This window comes from Rhamphochromis sp. 'chilingali', assembly GCF_963969265.1.
Source record: "Rhamphochromis sp. 'chilingali' genome assembly, chromosome: 8".
Taxonomy (NCBI): Eukaryota; Metazoa; Chordata; class Actinopteri; order Cichliformes; family Cichlidae; genus Rhamphochromis; species Rhamphochromis sp. 'chilingali'.
In genome coordinates, this window is record NC_137935.1 from 39,535,582 (window position 1) to 39,549,405 (window position 13,824).

The following is a 13,824-nucleotide window of genomic DNA, read 5'->3' on the forward strand; positions in this document are numbered from 1 at the left end:
CGGAGAGTGGAATATGTAAACAAACCGGTTAACGTAACCCCCTCGGTGCACTCTGCATGCTAACTGTTAGCAGAGCTAGTGAAATCTCTGAAAACATCTGAGCACTTTTGCAAACATGTTCTATGTTGACAACCTGACCAGACATACGTCGCGACATTCGCGGCTAAAACACTGTTAAAAGTGTAGCTGGTGACAGAAAAACAGGGTATTTTAAAACTACACCACCACCATTGCTGCTTGTGATTTGATCTGCATTCTGGGATACCTGGCTGCCCCAAGTCTACACAAGCAATCGATTTTCTAGGATCGACCTGTTTTGACTTACTTTGCACGGCAACCAATCAAATGTTAGAGAAGCTGCATGGGCAGCGTTAACCCCGCCCCCTGAGTTTGATGGGTGAGGCTGACAGATAAAATTATTTCATGACGAGAGCCAGGCGCCAGGACTGCCAAAATGAAATAAATAAATATATCATTAAATAATTAAATGTGTCAATAATTAATTAAATGTGTCAATAATTAATTAAAATGTGAAATACATAAATAATTAATTAAATGTGTCAATAATTAATTAATTACATGTGTCATAACTATTTATTTAATTAATTAATTCCAATTTTAATTAATTATTGCCACATTTAATTAATTATTTAATGGTGTATTTAATTAATTCATTATGGCAGTCCTGGCGTTCCATATGTTCCATCATCCATTTAAGACTAAATGAAATTTTACATCCAGTTCTGTTTCACAAAGAAACTGTATATTTGGTCGGGACAGGCCAAGGGTTCAGCATTAGTGAGCATTATGCCCGCTATAATTTAATAATGACACCTGACTTGAACCCACAGGATGATGAGTGGATCCGTCTGTGTCACTGAAAGTGGGAACAAGCTCCAAGGCAGAGGACACAAGGTAAGTGTTGCAGTGAGTACTGTGATCCTGCAAAGGTACCAACACATTTGCTCTTTCAGCATTTATGCATCGGTGCTTTGGGTGAATAATAAAGAGCCGCAGTCATGCTGTAGCAGCCGTTCCTCCATCTGTGTCCGTTGCTTCAGGTGTTTCAATGCCAGCAGCTCAGAGTCACCATGGTTGACTTAGAATACGTGTTTGCACAATTTCCCTTTACACAAACACTTTGTATTGTACTCCATTACAAATGAATCAATATTAAACCTGTAAAAATCTTCAAAATACATACTAATGTCATTCAGGTGCGTTTCAGCAGGGACACGAGGAAAAGTTTCAGGACGCCGGCCCTCGAGGACTGGAGTTTGACACCTGTGCTTTAGAGCATCTCCCTGCTTCCCTTTTCCTTTATCCCGACGACAAAATCAACTCTCAGTAATGGAGAATCACCTTGTTGCTAGGTTCCTGTTTTTAAATGCTTGAATGACAAACAAAAACCCCAACAGTCCTCTGAAAATGGTCGAAGTTGTCTGAAGACTGAAAGCTGAGGCGTTAGAATAGCTCAGCATCAGCTGGTCTCCGAGTCGACTGCGTTTGAATCCTCTGACAGCTGAGCTCAAACCACAATAACACCTGCCTCCCACAAACAAAGACAAACAAATACAGAACAACACTAACTTTTATCTTAGAGGCTTTATGAAAAACTCCATTAAAACACCTTCGAGGCAAAGCATTTCCAGTAAATCCAACAGATTCGTCACCGGCAAACAACAACCTGGAAATGCGTCTGTGAAAAATACAGTCAATAAATGTGAAACGTGCTTTGCTGCTACGTGTGCTATGATGGTTCTAATAAACAGTGCATGGTAGAGGTTTTCTTTGTTGCACTTCGAAATGTAAATTTGATTAGAAAAGAAAAAGCTGCAGGTATTTGGTGTTTAACGCTGCTCTGAATCCTGATGATGTGTAAAGTAAGAATGAGCAGAGAACATCTACAGTCACGTGAGGTTTCACTGAGGCCATCACTTGCACCTCTGAGACGGCAGAAAGTAATAAAAAAAAAAAAACATATGAGCATCCATCGGACTTTAAGTTCATCATCATCAAAAAAAAAGCTGCGGTCTGTCCAGCGGTCCTAGTGTCCCAGCTGCCTGTCGTCGTATGTGCTGTACCTCTTGACGTGGATTCTACGGACACGCTCGCGCAGTTCTGGACCTCCAGGCCCCTCCTCCTCCTCGCTGTGAGAGCCACAGTTGTTGTATCTCCGACGCGTGGCCTCGAGCAGGGAGTTGTCGGGCAGCGGCATCGTCTCGTAAAGCAAGGTGTTCAGAGTCTCCTCGTAGATTCGCGCTTCAGGGAATTCCACCTGAGAAGGAGTGATTGGAAGGAAACGTTGAAATCCCACCACCCAGCTTAGTCACATCACCTGGAGCGTCACAGCAGGTAAAGCAATCCACCTTTGCTGCCACTCACACCATACAAACTGTGCTTTAATGTTTTCTTACTTCCTTTTAGTTCACAAACTCAACGACCTGTATGTGTGTAAAAAAGCAACAAAGTGCACAAAGCTGCTATCAAACAAGAAGAGCTGGCAAACACAGCGCAGTCATCAGCATGCCGGCAGCAGAGCCTTCAGTCCAGCGTCCATGATGAAGGGTCAGAGGTTATGCCTGTGACCCAGAAACTATGCTGAGCACAATAAGAATCTAACTGGAGGAACTCGGTACCCCGAAGAAAACCCACAAAACACAAAGAGCAACACGGGAGATTCCCACCAGCCGCTCCGCCTCACCTTGGTCTGCTTCTTCTCAGTGGCGTAGACGATGGAGGTGCAGCAAACCTCAGCCAGCTTGCGACCCTGGCCATAGAAGGACCAGCAGCAGATCTCGTCCCCGATGACGTCTTTGATGAAGAGGATGCGGCCGTTGAAGCTGAGAGACAGCCGGTCGAACAGCTCGATGTTCTTCAGCAGGTGGTCGTCAGAGTTGCTGTTGAGATAAAGGCGGAGTGATGTAGAGCAGAGGTCCACGAGCTCAGTACAGTTTATCAGCTTCAAAACAACCAACAGTCTCCCCTCACAGAGTACTTTGAAAGGAAGGAAAACAATTGTTCTTGCATTACGAGAGCCAATAAGATCTTTGGAGGAACCTTTGTTACCTGGTGTAGGAGTACTTGTTGTTGCTTCTGTTGTATACCAGCTTCACGACAGGCTACCAGGAGCAAGCACAAAGATCAAACATCTGAATTCCACTGCGTTAATATTCAAGCAGGCATTTCAAATACTGCAAGAGTACTATAAAAAATAAAAAAAATTTATACATGTGCAGCCTCTAAAACAGATGTGTTAGAGATCAGCTACAATGACGTTTTACTGACATGTTTCTGCTGTAACAATGAAAATGACCAAGGCTACACTGAAGCTATAATCAAAAACACATTGTTTCAGAAATGACAGCCTTACTTGATGCTGCAAAGACAACAGTGATGCTCTGCATGTACCTTGGTAGAAGACTGGATGAGCTTCTCTTCTTCCTTAATTGAGGTGACTACAGGTATAACACACATGGGCTGCTCTTTATTACCCTGTTAACAATAATTATAATTTACAGTTTACATCTGACATCATAACAGTCTTGCTTTTCCTGGAAGTTTAACAATAACCAACCAGACAGAGGCTGATCCACAGAGACGTTTGTAGCTTCACACAGAACCTGAGACAAACTGTGGGTGGTTACAGTGGGCAGAGTTCTTACACAGGCCGTCGTTCCCGTCACAGCCCCAAACAAGACTCGGTGTTCCTGGCTGGAATTGGACCAGCAACCTTACACTTGCTAAGTAAATGTGAAAGCCACTACACTGAAGGCCAGCACTGTAACTCCTCAGTGACCACATGAGTAACAAACTAGAATTTGGGGAGTCACATGATCAGACACTGCTCGCTTTACACCTCCGATATTTCTATTTTTTTAAAGTCAACAGCGAGATGAATATTTGAGAGCTTCGAAAAAGATATTTTATCTCCAAATGTTTTCTTCTCAGCACTTTCGTGGCTCCTGCACAGCAAGAACAGAGTAACGTGTTTCCAGCACACGATACCAAAAGCCTTCACTAAATTCAAAAACACAGGGACTGTGTCACAGGCGAGACGGAGCTCATCTTTGGGCCTGCACGTCTGCCAGGTGAACTGGCATTTATAGATAATCTCACTGCTAATGCAAGGAACAGGTTGACAGGAGTAACCACAGAGGTTACATCATGGAGAACCGGAGCCCTGCTGTGTTCATCACCTGATCCCAGAGCTGAAGATCAGACTAAAGGCTGCGTCCACACAACCAACAAGAATCAGTAATCTTATGATTATTAATGATGACGATAATGTGCTAATATGAGGGTCTAGAGCTACTCACATTTGTGTAAGCTTACTTAGATCACAGTTTGGCACTTGAAAGTAGTTTCCAGTATTTCATTTTTGGGTACTGAAGCGCTGCAGTCTGAAGAGCAACAAAGTGCCCAAACACTGTGTGGACCGTACGAGTCCGTATCAAATCAAACTGTATTTATACAGCACATAGTAAAACAACAGTGTTGACCATAGTGCTTCACAGTCAGTAAAAGCATGAGACAATTAAAACAAACAATAAAACAGGACAAACAAACACACAACAAGCTAAAACAGCCAACTAGTTAGAATCAAAGGCCAAAGTAACAAGATAAGTTTTAAGACGTGATTTAAAAGACTGGATCGACTCGGCAGTACGAACATGAACAGGGAGGTTATTCCAGAGGTGCCACGGTTGCAAAGGCCCGGTCACCGCTCGACTTCATTCGAGACCTAGGTTGTGCTAGGAGCCTGTGATTGGATGATCTAAGTGCTCTGTTGGGATTGTATAAGTGGAGGAGTTCAGAGAGACAGCTGGGCGCTAAATTATTCAGAATTTTAAAAGTGAACAAAAGCATTTTAAAATCTATGCGATATTTAACAGGGAGCCAATGTAGTTTGGCTAAAACCGGAGCAATGTGTATGGATGGAACTGACCTGCAGCGAGTTTTGGCAGAGCTCCACTAGGCCCTGGACGAGGAAATGCTTTGCCTCGACCAGCAGCTCCTGGACGGCCTGTCGACCTTTGGGTAAGGCAACTCTGCCATCTCGAAGGTAACACAGGATGCTGCCAAAGTGCTTCCCGCTGCGGTCGATCAGGATCCAACCTGAGCAAAGAGACAGTGCTGAGAACATGGACCTGCTGTGGCACCTCAAAGGAAACAGCGTGTAGCCGACATGGCAGCAAACTAGGGCTGCCACAAACGATTATTTTGATAGTCGACTAGTCACCGATTATTTTTGCGATTAGTCGACTAATCAGATCATCATCCATTGGACGTACAGCGTACAGCTTATTGCACCAGCAGCATCTGGTCTTATATAACTGTCATTAGCTTACAGCTTGAAGTGTTTGTGCTAACTAAAAATAAAGACAAGATGATAGTTTATTAATTTTTAATGAAATTTGCAGATTGTTTCGGTAAAGTTTAATAAACTCCTTGCTTTCTAAAATATAACAGGACACCGGAGTACATTCTCCAGAGTCTCACACTTCTGATAATCAGCTGTCTGCTTGATGTTTATTCAGCTGTGTAAAAACTATAACTTTAATCTCAGCCAAACCGATTTACTCAGGAACAAATAAAATACTAAAGAAAGCCAAACAATAACATGTTTAAGTTATCTAAGTGACTTATATATCATGTTTAACCTGACTAGCGAAAGACGGCGGTGGGTTTGAAAACGATCTGCCGGGAGTCCGGTGTTCTCACGGCTCTAGCTAGCCTCGCCCCCGGCTCGCTAACGAGCTAGTGGGTAACAGACGTCTCCGAAAACGTCGGAGCGCTTTTGAAAATATGCGGTGTCTTGATAAACTGAGCAGATATTTGAGGTTTACACAGCTACATTCTCGCCTGAAAATATGTTAAACGTTTATTTTGTGACCCAGAAAGAATAATAAGAGTAACATTAAAACTAACTAGCTGCCGCCATTGTTGACAACTGCGCTATGAATTCTGGGACACAGCTTCTTCTTCTTCGGGGTTTAACGGCAGCTGGCATCCTTGTACATGTAGTGCTGCCATCTTCTGTTTCAGTCCGTTATTACACTCTTAAATCCTACTACTCATTCCTGCGTCCTTTGTGATCTTACAAAGCTTCAAACGATGCGTCGACTATTAAATCAGTCGTCGACGATTTTAATAGTCGACATAATCGTGACTAGTTGACTAATCGTGGCAGCCCTACAGCAAACCCAGCATCTCTGAGAGGAAGCTGTGTGCAAGTCTCGCTGGTGTTACTGCTGTCAAAATGTCTTATCCACTGTTGGACCGGCCTTTTATTATCAAGCCCATAGGTTTGTATTTCAGACACCCTCGGACACATTCATGGAGACCTGTCTCTAGCAAATTAGAAAGGTCATAAAACTTTATATTTTAACTGGTCTGTGCAATTTCTGCGGCTTGCTGCTAAAACCTTGTTGGTAAACATCACTGTGAAACTTTTCTGCATGAGTTCATGGTAAACATGTTCCTGTTCGTGTAAGAAAAAGCACATATGAAGCTTTAGAAGACGACTAAGCATTTCCTCTTCTGTGCTTGTCTGGGTGCAGATGTCAGAGTCCGACTATCAACAGCTGACAAGTCTGATATCAAATAGAGTTTAGATCAGTGCAACTCTGCAGATGAACTTCTCTATAAGAAAGACGTCTGCTGAAAAACTAATTGTTGCATAGTTGACGTCAACTAGCATTTTCCACAAAGGACAGAGCGAGTTTAGAGCATGCCTCCCCACTATCCAAAAGCACCTGTTGTTCAATCAGTACAGATTGAAATAAATGAATAAATACTGGCAGCTAAAATTTAATTCAAAGTGACTGAAATTTAAAGTCAAGCTTGGATTCGTGAGCCAGAATCTTGACTTAAACATTTAGTGGAACTTTTGTAATCTTTCCTACTTTAAACACAGTGAATGTATGCATGCAGTGTATGTGAGGTTATACTTTGGGAAACTTGTATCTGCAGCTCAGAAATGCTCACCGTCTTTATCTGTGAACACTTCCTTCTTTCCACTGAACATAGCCTTCAGCATGGAGTTTTGCTTGGTCAGCACCTGCAGCGTCGTATAAAACAGCATCCCTCCAACGTTGAGCCGAACATACTTGTTGCCTAAGCCCACTGCTCCGTGATGACTACAGGTCTTGGTCTTGGGACAAGCCAGAGGAAGGTCTGGGGAGGTGGTTTCGGACTTGCTGAGGTCCTGGGGTAGGCAGCTGTCCCCAGACATGTCCCTTTGGAGATAGATGACCACCCTGCAGATGGAGGTCCGCAGGTCCCCCGCCGTGTTGACCACTATTGATGAGGCCGCCACAACCTCCTGGTGCTCCAGGTCATTCCTGAAAAACAACAAAACAAACAAGAGTCCTGAATTACACCCCAACATTCTCTGTGGAGCTACACGGAGGTCAGCGTTGATCAAAACTGTTGCATTAATCATATAAAACACGCAGAGATGGAGGGGAATCTGCCCAGAGTGGAAACCACCTGCCCTACTGCCATCTCTCCCTCAGAGGAATGAGGCTGGACCGGAAACTGAAAGGGTGGGGAGGGGGCACATATCATTAGTCACTGAAAAGGGCCACATAAAAAGCTTAAATCGCGTTTTATGTTTTTCTCGGGAAGGGTAGTAAAAATATTTATTTTTCAACTTTAAAATTTTTAATTTTTTTTTTTTTTTGTATTTGATCTGTTATTGTATATTTTACACATGTTTGTATGCGATATTGTATTTGTTTTAAATGTTATATACCTATGTGGTATGTGACTTTTGTTGCTATGATGCCAGGTCTCTCTTGGAAATCAGATTTTTAATCTCAATGAGATTTTTTACCTGGATAAATAAAGGATTAATAATAAAAAAATCACTAATAACGAGTAAAAGGCTAATAACAATAATCTCGTACAGCTTTTGTTGAGTGCGCATGTCAAAGAAAGAGACCGTTTAGCAGCAGAATGACTTTCAGCAAACTAACCAGATGCGTTCACGTGTCAGTGGGGGGGTCAGGTCACTCGGCATGCTTTGTTCGGTCGAAACGTTATTATGTACTCATTTCACACCGTTACGTTATTACCGATAATTCACCGGATCCTTGAAATAGTAACGCTACTGGATTATTAGCTTTGCGTCAATGTTTCACAGCTAGTTCCTGCGCATGTGTTTCGCTAAGGTTAGCTAATGTTTGAGCAGGATGTCAAGACTTCGAACGCGAAAACCTGGAAATCCTAGATCTTGGAAATGTGTTTATGTGAGCACGTTTTGAATCTATTCAAAGATAGCAAAGCTTAAATATGACGCAGAGAAACTTTACGTTGCCAAGTAAGTGTGTCACACTCAACAAGTCACATGAAACTGACAGATTTCAGTGGAAAGCTTAACGTTGTCGCCCTTCGCTACATCCTGAGAGTAAACGACACTAAATACGTCTGCAAACATTTACTCACCGACCTCCCTGCGCTGTATTTCAGTTGTTAGATAAATGTACACAAGCAGTCAGCTTTATCGCCGCTGCGTAAGAAAAAGAAGTTCAACCAACTCAAGCCCACGCCTTCTTCTTCCACCGAGTTTACTAGTGATGTGTCGGTCGCGAACGAAACGGCTCTTAGAGCTGGCTCTTTGACGTGAACGACACGAGCCGGCTCCTTATCGCGAGCTGTGGGGGTTTGTTTTTTTCTTTCTCTCACCCTCTCTCTCTCACCCTTTTTCCGCTTCACTCCACAAGTGAGCCTTGTGCTGGGAAGGGGGAGGGGCGGTAGTTACACTAGCAGTAGCACAGGAACAGAGCAGGAGGGAGAGCCAGAGCCAGGGACAACAACTTAGAAATTAGAAAGGTATAGTAATCATCCACAACTATTTTCAGTTGCGGATGATAAAGGATTCAGAAAGTTTATTCATGCAGGTCCATATGACAGAGAATGTGCATCTTCTTTCTGTTTTCATATTTTAATTTATATTTAATTATGTTGTGGTTTGCAGTGTTTTGTGTTGTTTCACTTTAATTTTGTTTAAAAGGAAAAAGCTGAAAATTTAAATAGTTAAAAGTTGAAATGTAAATAGTTGGTTTTTGTATTATATGATTTATAACGGGCGATCGTGACTCAAGAATTGGGCGTTTGTCTTGTAATCGGAAGGTTGCCGGTTCGAGCCCCGGCTCCGACAGTCTCGGTCGTTGTGTCCTTGGGCAAGACACTTCACCCGTTGCCTACTGGTGGTGGTCAGAGGGCCCGGTGGCGCCAGTGTCCAGCAGCCTCGCCTCTGTCAGTGCGCCCCAGGGTGGCTGTGGCTACAATGTAGCTGCCATCACCAGTGTGTGAATGGGTGGATGTCTGGTTGTGTAAAGCGCTTTGGGGTCCTTAGGGACTAGTAAAGCGCTATACAAATACAGGCCATTTACCATTTATTACATTTTATGTGGAGTAAATAAACCAAGTATATTTACGGTGGCCCCCAGAGACAAAGCACGTACAGACTCCAAAACATGTACGAACTCCGAAGCACGTACAAACTCCAAAACACATAAAAACTCCAAAACACGTATAAAACACAACAGAAGTGCTCCAGGATGCTAGGGGGCAGTGTTGAGCTTTTGTTACCTAATGGCTACACAAGCCAGGAAGTACAAACGACCGGATTTGGTGTGTGGTAGTAACAGGTAAATGAATATATTTTAAATTATTTGAATATATATGAGTGCTTGTGTATAAATACGCAAACAATACACATATGCTTTCAATTGTGTAATTTAAGTGATCTAGGTAGCTCTGTTTTGGAAGTTCAGTTAACGCTAGAAATGTGTTTTGGAGTTTGTACGTGGTTTGTCTCTAGGGGCCACCGCATATATTTATATATAAACATATATAAATAAAACCACGTTTTTTTTTGCATAATTTTATATTGTTGTTAATAATAAATTAATTAAACCAACAAAACAACCTGAAGAGCCGGTTGGAAGCCGAAAGAGTCGGCTCTTTTTATTGAGACGAGCCGAAAGAACTGGCTCTCTAAAAAGAGCCGGAAATCCCATCACTAGAGTTTACGCTGGCCAGGCCTTCAATTGCAAAGCACAATGCTGCCCTCGTCCGTCAGTAACAGGTATTGCAAGACAAACTGCCCTGCCTTCATTGGATTGGAATGTTCGTGTACACGCCAGTCCCGTTCCATTTCATTCAGCTGTCACGCCTCCCACAGGTCTTACCTTGGTTTTTCAGTTTTAACTCTTTGTTGTGACTGTAGGAAGCACCTTTTATAAAATACAGAAGTGCCTTCATAGTATAGGGCTCTGGATGAGGCAGGTTACGGAAACAAACGCGCACACACACAAACACAGGGAGGAGCGTTTGGTTTCCCTGGCAGCGAGAAGATGAGGAGGAGCTTTGGTTGGTTGTTACTCTGCCACATAGTCAAACAACAGAGAACCATCTGTGACTGCGGTTAGAAGAGGTAAAATCACACGTACAAGCGTTTTTAAATCATGTTAGGGGTTAATGAAACCGTGTTGTCCTCGTAGGTTTATTAGCTTTAACGGGCTTAATGTGTTGCGTCCAACTAGCGTTAGTGAGCAGCTTAGCTAACTAGCTATTTGAATTAGCTAACTAATTTTAGCAAGCTAGCTAACAGTGTTAGCCTGTGTCACAGTTAGTGATTTCGACTGGCAGGAAATAGTGAGTAATACTACAGCTTTCTTTTGTTTTACTTACTCAGACTGTTTATAACGTTTTTGTACATTCAAATAAGTTAAGGTTAGTTTCCATTGTATCCGATGTTAATGTGATTCTGATGACTTGCACTGGAGAAGCCTGTAGTTATGTGTACGTGTTTATTTAATGATAATTTGACCGTGAATAGAGCTGCTTGTAAAATGTTCGTTTCGAACCTGTCTCTCACTGAAGACCACAGTTCAACGAAAAGTTCATTTTGCATGAACGGACCATATGTTACCGTTAGTGGCTAAACGTGACTGGACGTGCAGACATACAGTCAAAAACAAGGCTCCGACGTCTGGTTGGAAACACTGACGTCATGTGACCATGGCTAACTGAGGTCTTCGGTTTCAAACAGGTGGCTTCCCTGCGGCGATATCTTTGATTGTTAGCCAGTAGAACAAACATGATGACACTAAACTCCCAGAAACCTTCAGTCAGCAGCAGCAGAAACAACCACAGCACAGGGCTCAACAGATAGTGCTGTGGCACTATAGACGTAACAGTGACCTCACTAGACCTTCCAGTTTAGTTTGTTGGTTTCTTTACCTGCAGTTTGATCTATTTTGTGACTTTTGATGTTTTGGAAGACTGCAAATAATGAACAAAAAGACAATATTATTTTAGTATTATTCTAATTATTTTATAACTTATGTATATAATATATAATAATGTTATTATATTGTTGTTGTTAGGCACCATAGGGTGAGACTCTATATGTCACTGATCTGTCACAGGGCTAACACACAGAGACAGACAGCCATTTGCACTCACCGTCACATCTATGGGCAATTTTGATTCAGTTAACCTAACCCCACTAACTGCATGTCTCTGTGGGAGGAAGCTGAAGAAAACCGATGCAAACACAGTGTTAGTAAATGAGGGCCAGATGAAGTCATCTGTACTGTAAGATTTTATATCGGGCTGGAAAGCCTGCTAACTACAGTAGCAGTTAAAGGACTTGTTCTGGATGCTGATATCAAAGCTATATGTTTTATCCGTGTTTAACTTCTCTCATGCCGGTCTTCCTCTATCACTCTTTCTGTCTCCTTTGTGGCAGGCCCCGTGGCCATGGCTACAGACCCATTAGCTGAGGCAGGCTTTTATTTTGATGAACTCAACAAGCTGCGAGTGTTGGAGCCTGATGTCAGCCAGAAGACTTCAGAGCTCAAAGAAGAGTGCAAAGAGTTTGTGGACAGTAAGCACAGATCACATTTAGTTTAACCTGCTCTCCTAACATTAGCAGGTCCTGCATCTACAGACACGTGTTCTTCTTTACAGAAATTGGCCAGTTTCAGAAGATAGTGGGAGGTCTGATTGAGCTCGTGGATGAACTGGCAAAAGAAGCAGAGACAGAAAAGATGAAGGTAAGCTCGATATTTGAAGACTTTTCATTGGCTCTTGCAAAAGAAGTTGTAGTGCTCGTGTACTAAAGCTTTATAACATCTGAGTGTGTCTGTATGATATGTGATCATGAGAATGAGACTTTTATCAGGTATGATTCTGTGTTATTCTCCTTCAGGCCATTGGAGCCAGAAACCTGCTGACGTCTGTAGCAAAGCAAAGAGAGGCCCAGCAGCAGCAGCTTCAGGCTCTCATAGCAGAGAAGAAGATGCAGCTTGAAAGGTAATATAGGAAAAAAAAGAGTGGGTAGAGACACCCATCTGTGCAGGACAGTAGGCTATGATGTCCCATGTGTATAATCGGGGATATGACAATTCTCCAAAACCTTAGTGTTTTTTTTTTTGTTTTGTTTTTTTACAGGATGTGAAACACAATAGGAAAAAAACACATGTAGCATAAACTTTCCAGCTTTCATCAGACCAGCACGCTCCATGTTGTTGTCACACAGTTATACAATATTGCATTTATATTGTATTCCAATGTTTAATTGTAACACTCCTAAAAAAATTATAATAGTACTTGTGTGTGCCTAAATAAAGGCCTTGTGTGGAGAACATATATATTTTCTGTGCAGGGTAGAAACATTTCCATACACATGCTAGCGGAGGAGGCCCAGTGCTGTCCTAATGTGTGGTAGGCGTAAGTAAAGGATAGTCAGGTATCCCTTTCTTATGTCTGTCTGCTGTTTTCTGTTGTGTCCCAGATATCGTATAGAGTACGAAGCTTTGTCCAAAGTGGAGTCAGAGCAGAACGAGTTCATCGACCAGTTTATTCTCCAGAAGTAAGAACTCCCGAGACCAAACAGTCTGCGACTTTCCTCAGTGCCTATCCCATTTTCAGAGAACTACTCCGCTGCAGCTCCTTTTCCGAAGCAGTCCCAAAACTCTGACGTCACGGACGCCGCCTCCTCTGACGTGCTGTGTGTGAACTGACTGCCTGCTGTTTCCCACTGTGGACAGCAGGTGTGTGCATTTACATTGCAGCTTCACGTGCTCACCTCTGCTGGCATCAAGTGTCTCAACATGTCACACCAACACTGAAGACGATGGAGCTATTTATACAAAGAGAACCTATTTATACTATTTATACTTTAGTCTGTATATCTAGTTTTATTACTTTTTGTATCAATGGAGATTAATACTGCATGTGCACGTAGCTGTAAATAAGTTTCAGTTCAAGAAAAATGAGCAGATCAGGATGTTTTTGTTTTATTCCATTGGTTGGTGAGGCCAGTACATACGAAACATTCTCATTGTTTTCTTGTATGTGTATCCTTGTTATCCAGCATTTATTTGAGAAAAATGGTTATACTTGAATACTGTATGTTGCACAGAAGTATCACCTTTGCCTCCAAGCTGTAGAAGAGATGCGTGAGCAAAGTTTAACAATGTGCAATTAAGTATTGTGTTAATAAAGATTACGTGATATGCAAATATTCTGGCACTGTTTTACCTCACATAGGGAAGAAAGCATGTCACAAGCCTAAAACTGCAGAGGGCAGTTCACGTGTGCTTTTATATACTGTAGGTCCACGGATGGAGTCACCTAAACTCCTTCCTGGTTGTGACAAACTGGCTGAAATCTGATCTCGAGTCAGTTCTTTTTCTTCTTTCAGTACTTAAATAGCAACACTTGAAAATCCTCATTTACTAAAAGAAAAGAGAAATATCTTTGCTTCCCCTGCAATCCTGGATCGGACACCCTCCACTGATG

The 13,824-nt window shown here is 42.4% G+C and overlaps 3 protein-coding genes across 4 annotated transcripts in view; 1 reads left to right on the top strand and 2 right to left on the bottom strand.

Moving 5' to 3' along the window:
- The window catches only part of sgsm2 (small G protein signaling modulator 2), a 377,356-nt gene that overhangs the window by 99,642 nt on the left and 263,890 nt on the right, over positions 1–13,824 (bottom strand). The gene's annotated exons all lie outside the window — the stretch shown is intronic.
- On the bottom strand, positions 1,901–8,917 carry tnfaip1 (tumor necrosis factor, alpha-induced protein 1 (endothelial)). Of its 2 annotated transcripts, XM_080889751.1 has the most exons (7): positions 8,452–8,836; positions 6,991–7,346; positions 4,949–5,118; positions 3,412–3,495; positions 3,070–3,122; positions 2,705–2,900; positions 1,901–2,278 (listed from the first exon to the last, which is right to left on the bottom strand). In XM_080889751.1, the coding sequence occupies exons 2-7, from the start codon at positions 7,235–7,237 to the stop codon at positions 2,048–2,050; spliced, it is 981 nt and encodes a 326-aa protein (XP_080745877.1). In that variant the 5' UTR covers positions 7,238–7,346; positions 8,452–8,836; the 3' UTR covers positions 1,901–2,047. The 2 variants fall into 2 exon arrangements, with proteins under 2 accessions (XP_080745877.1, XP_080745878.1); XM_080889752.1 differs by lacking the exon at positions 3,412–3,495 and having other exon boundaries at positions 8,452–8,917.
- ift20 (intraflagellar transport 20 homolog (Chlamydomonas)) lies at positions 10,096–13,733 on the top strand. Its single transcript, XM_080889753.1, has 5 exons — positions 10,096–10,447; positions 11,768–11,905; positions 11,989–12,074; positions 12,230–12,333; positions 12,815–13,733. Exons 2-5 carry the CDS (start codon positions 11,779–11,781, stop codon positions 12,894–12,896), a joined length of 399 nt encoding a protein of 132 aa, XP_080745879.1. The 5' UTR covers positions 10,096–10,447; positions 11,768–11,778; the 3' UTR covers positions 12,897–13,733.

Coding starts and splice junctions, on each gene's coding strand:
- tnfaip1 (XM_080889751.1), bottom strand. CDS start 7,237: ATGTCTGGGGACAGCTGCCTACCCCAGGACCTCAGCAAGTCCGAAACC. Junction 3,496..4,948: donor TCTGCCAAAACTCGCTGCAG/GTCAGTTCCATC, acceptor TATTGTTAACAG/GGTAATAAAGAGCAGCCCAT. Junction 3,123..3,411: donor TCATCCAGTCTTCTACCAAG/GTACATGCAGAG, acceptor TGCTCCTGGTAG/CCTGTCGTGAAGCTGGTATA.
- ift20 (XM_080889753.1), top strand. CDS start 11,779: ATGGCTACAGACCCATTAGCTGAGGCAGGCTTTTATTTTGATGAACTC. Junction 12,075..12,229: donor CAGAGACAGAAAAGATGAAG/GTAAGCTCGATA, acceptor ATTCTCCTTCAG/GCCATTGGAGCCAGAAACCT. Junction 12,334..12,814: donor AAGAAGATGCAGCTTGAAAG/GTAATATAGGAA, acceptor GTTGTGTCCCAG/ATATCGTATAGAGTACGAAG.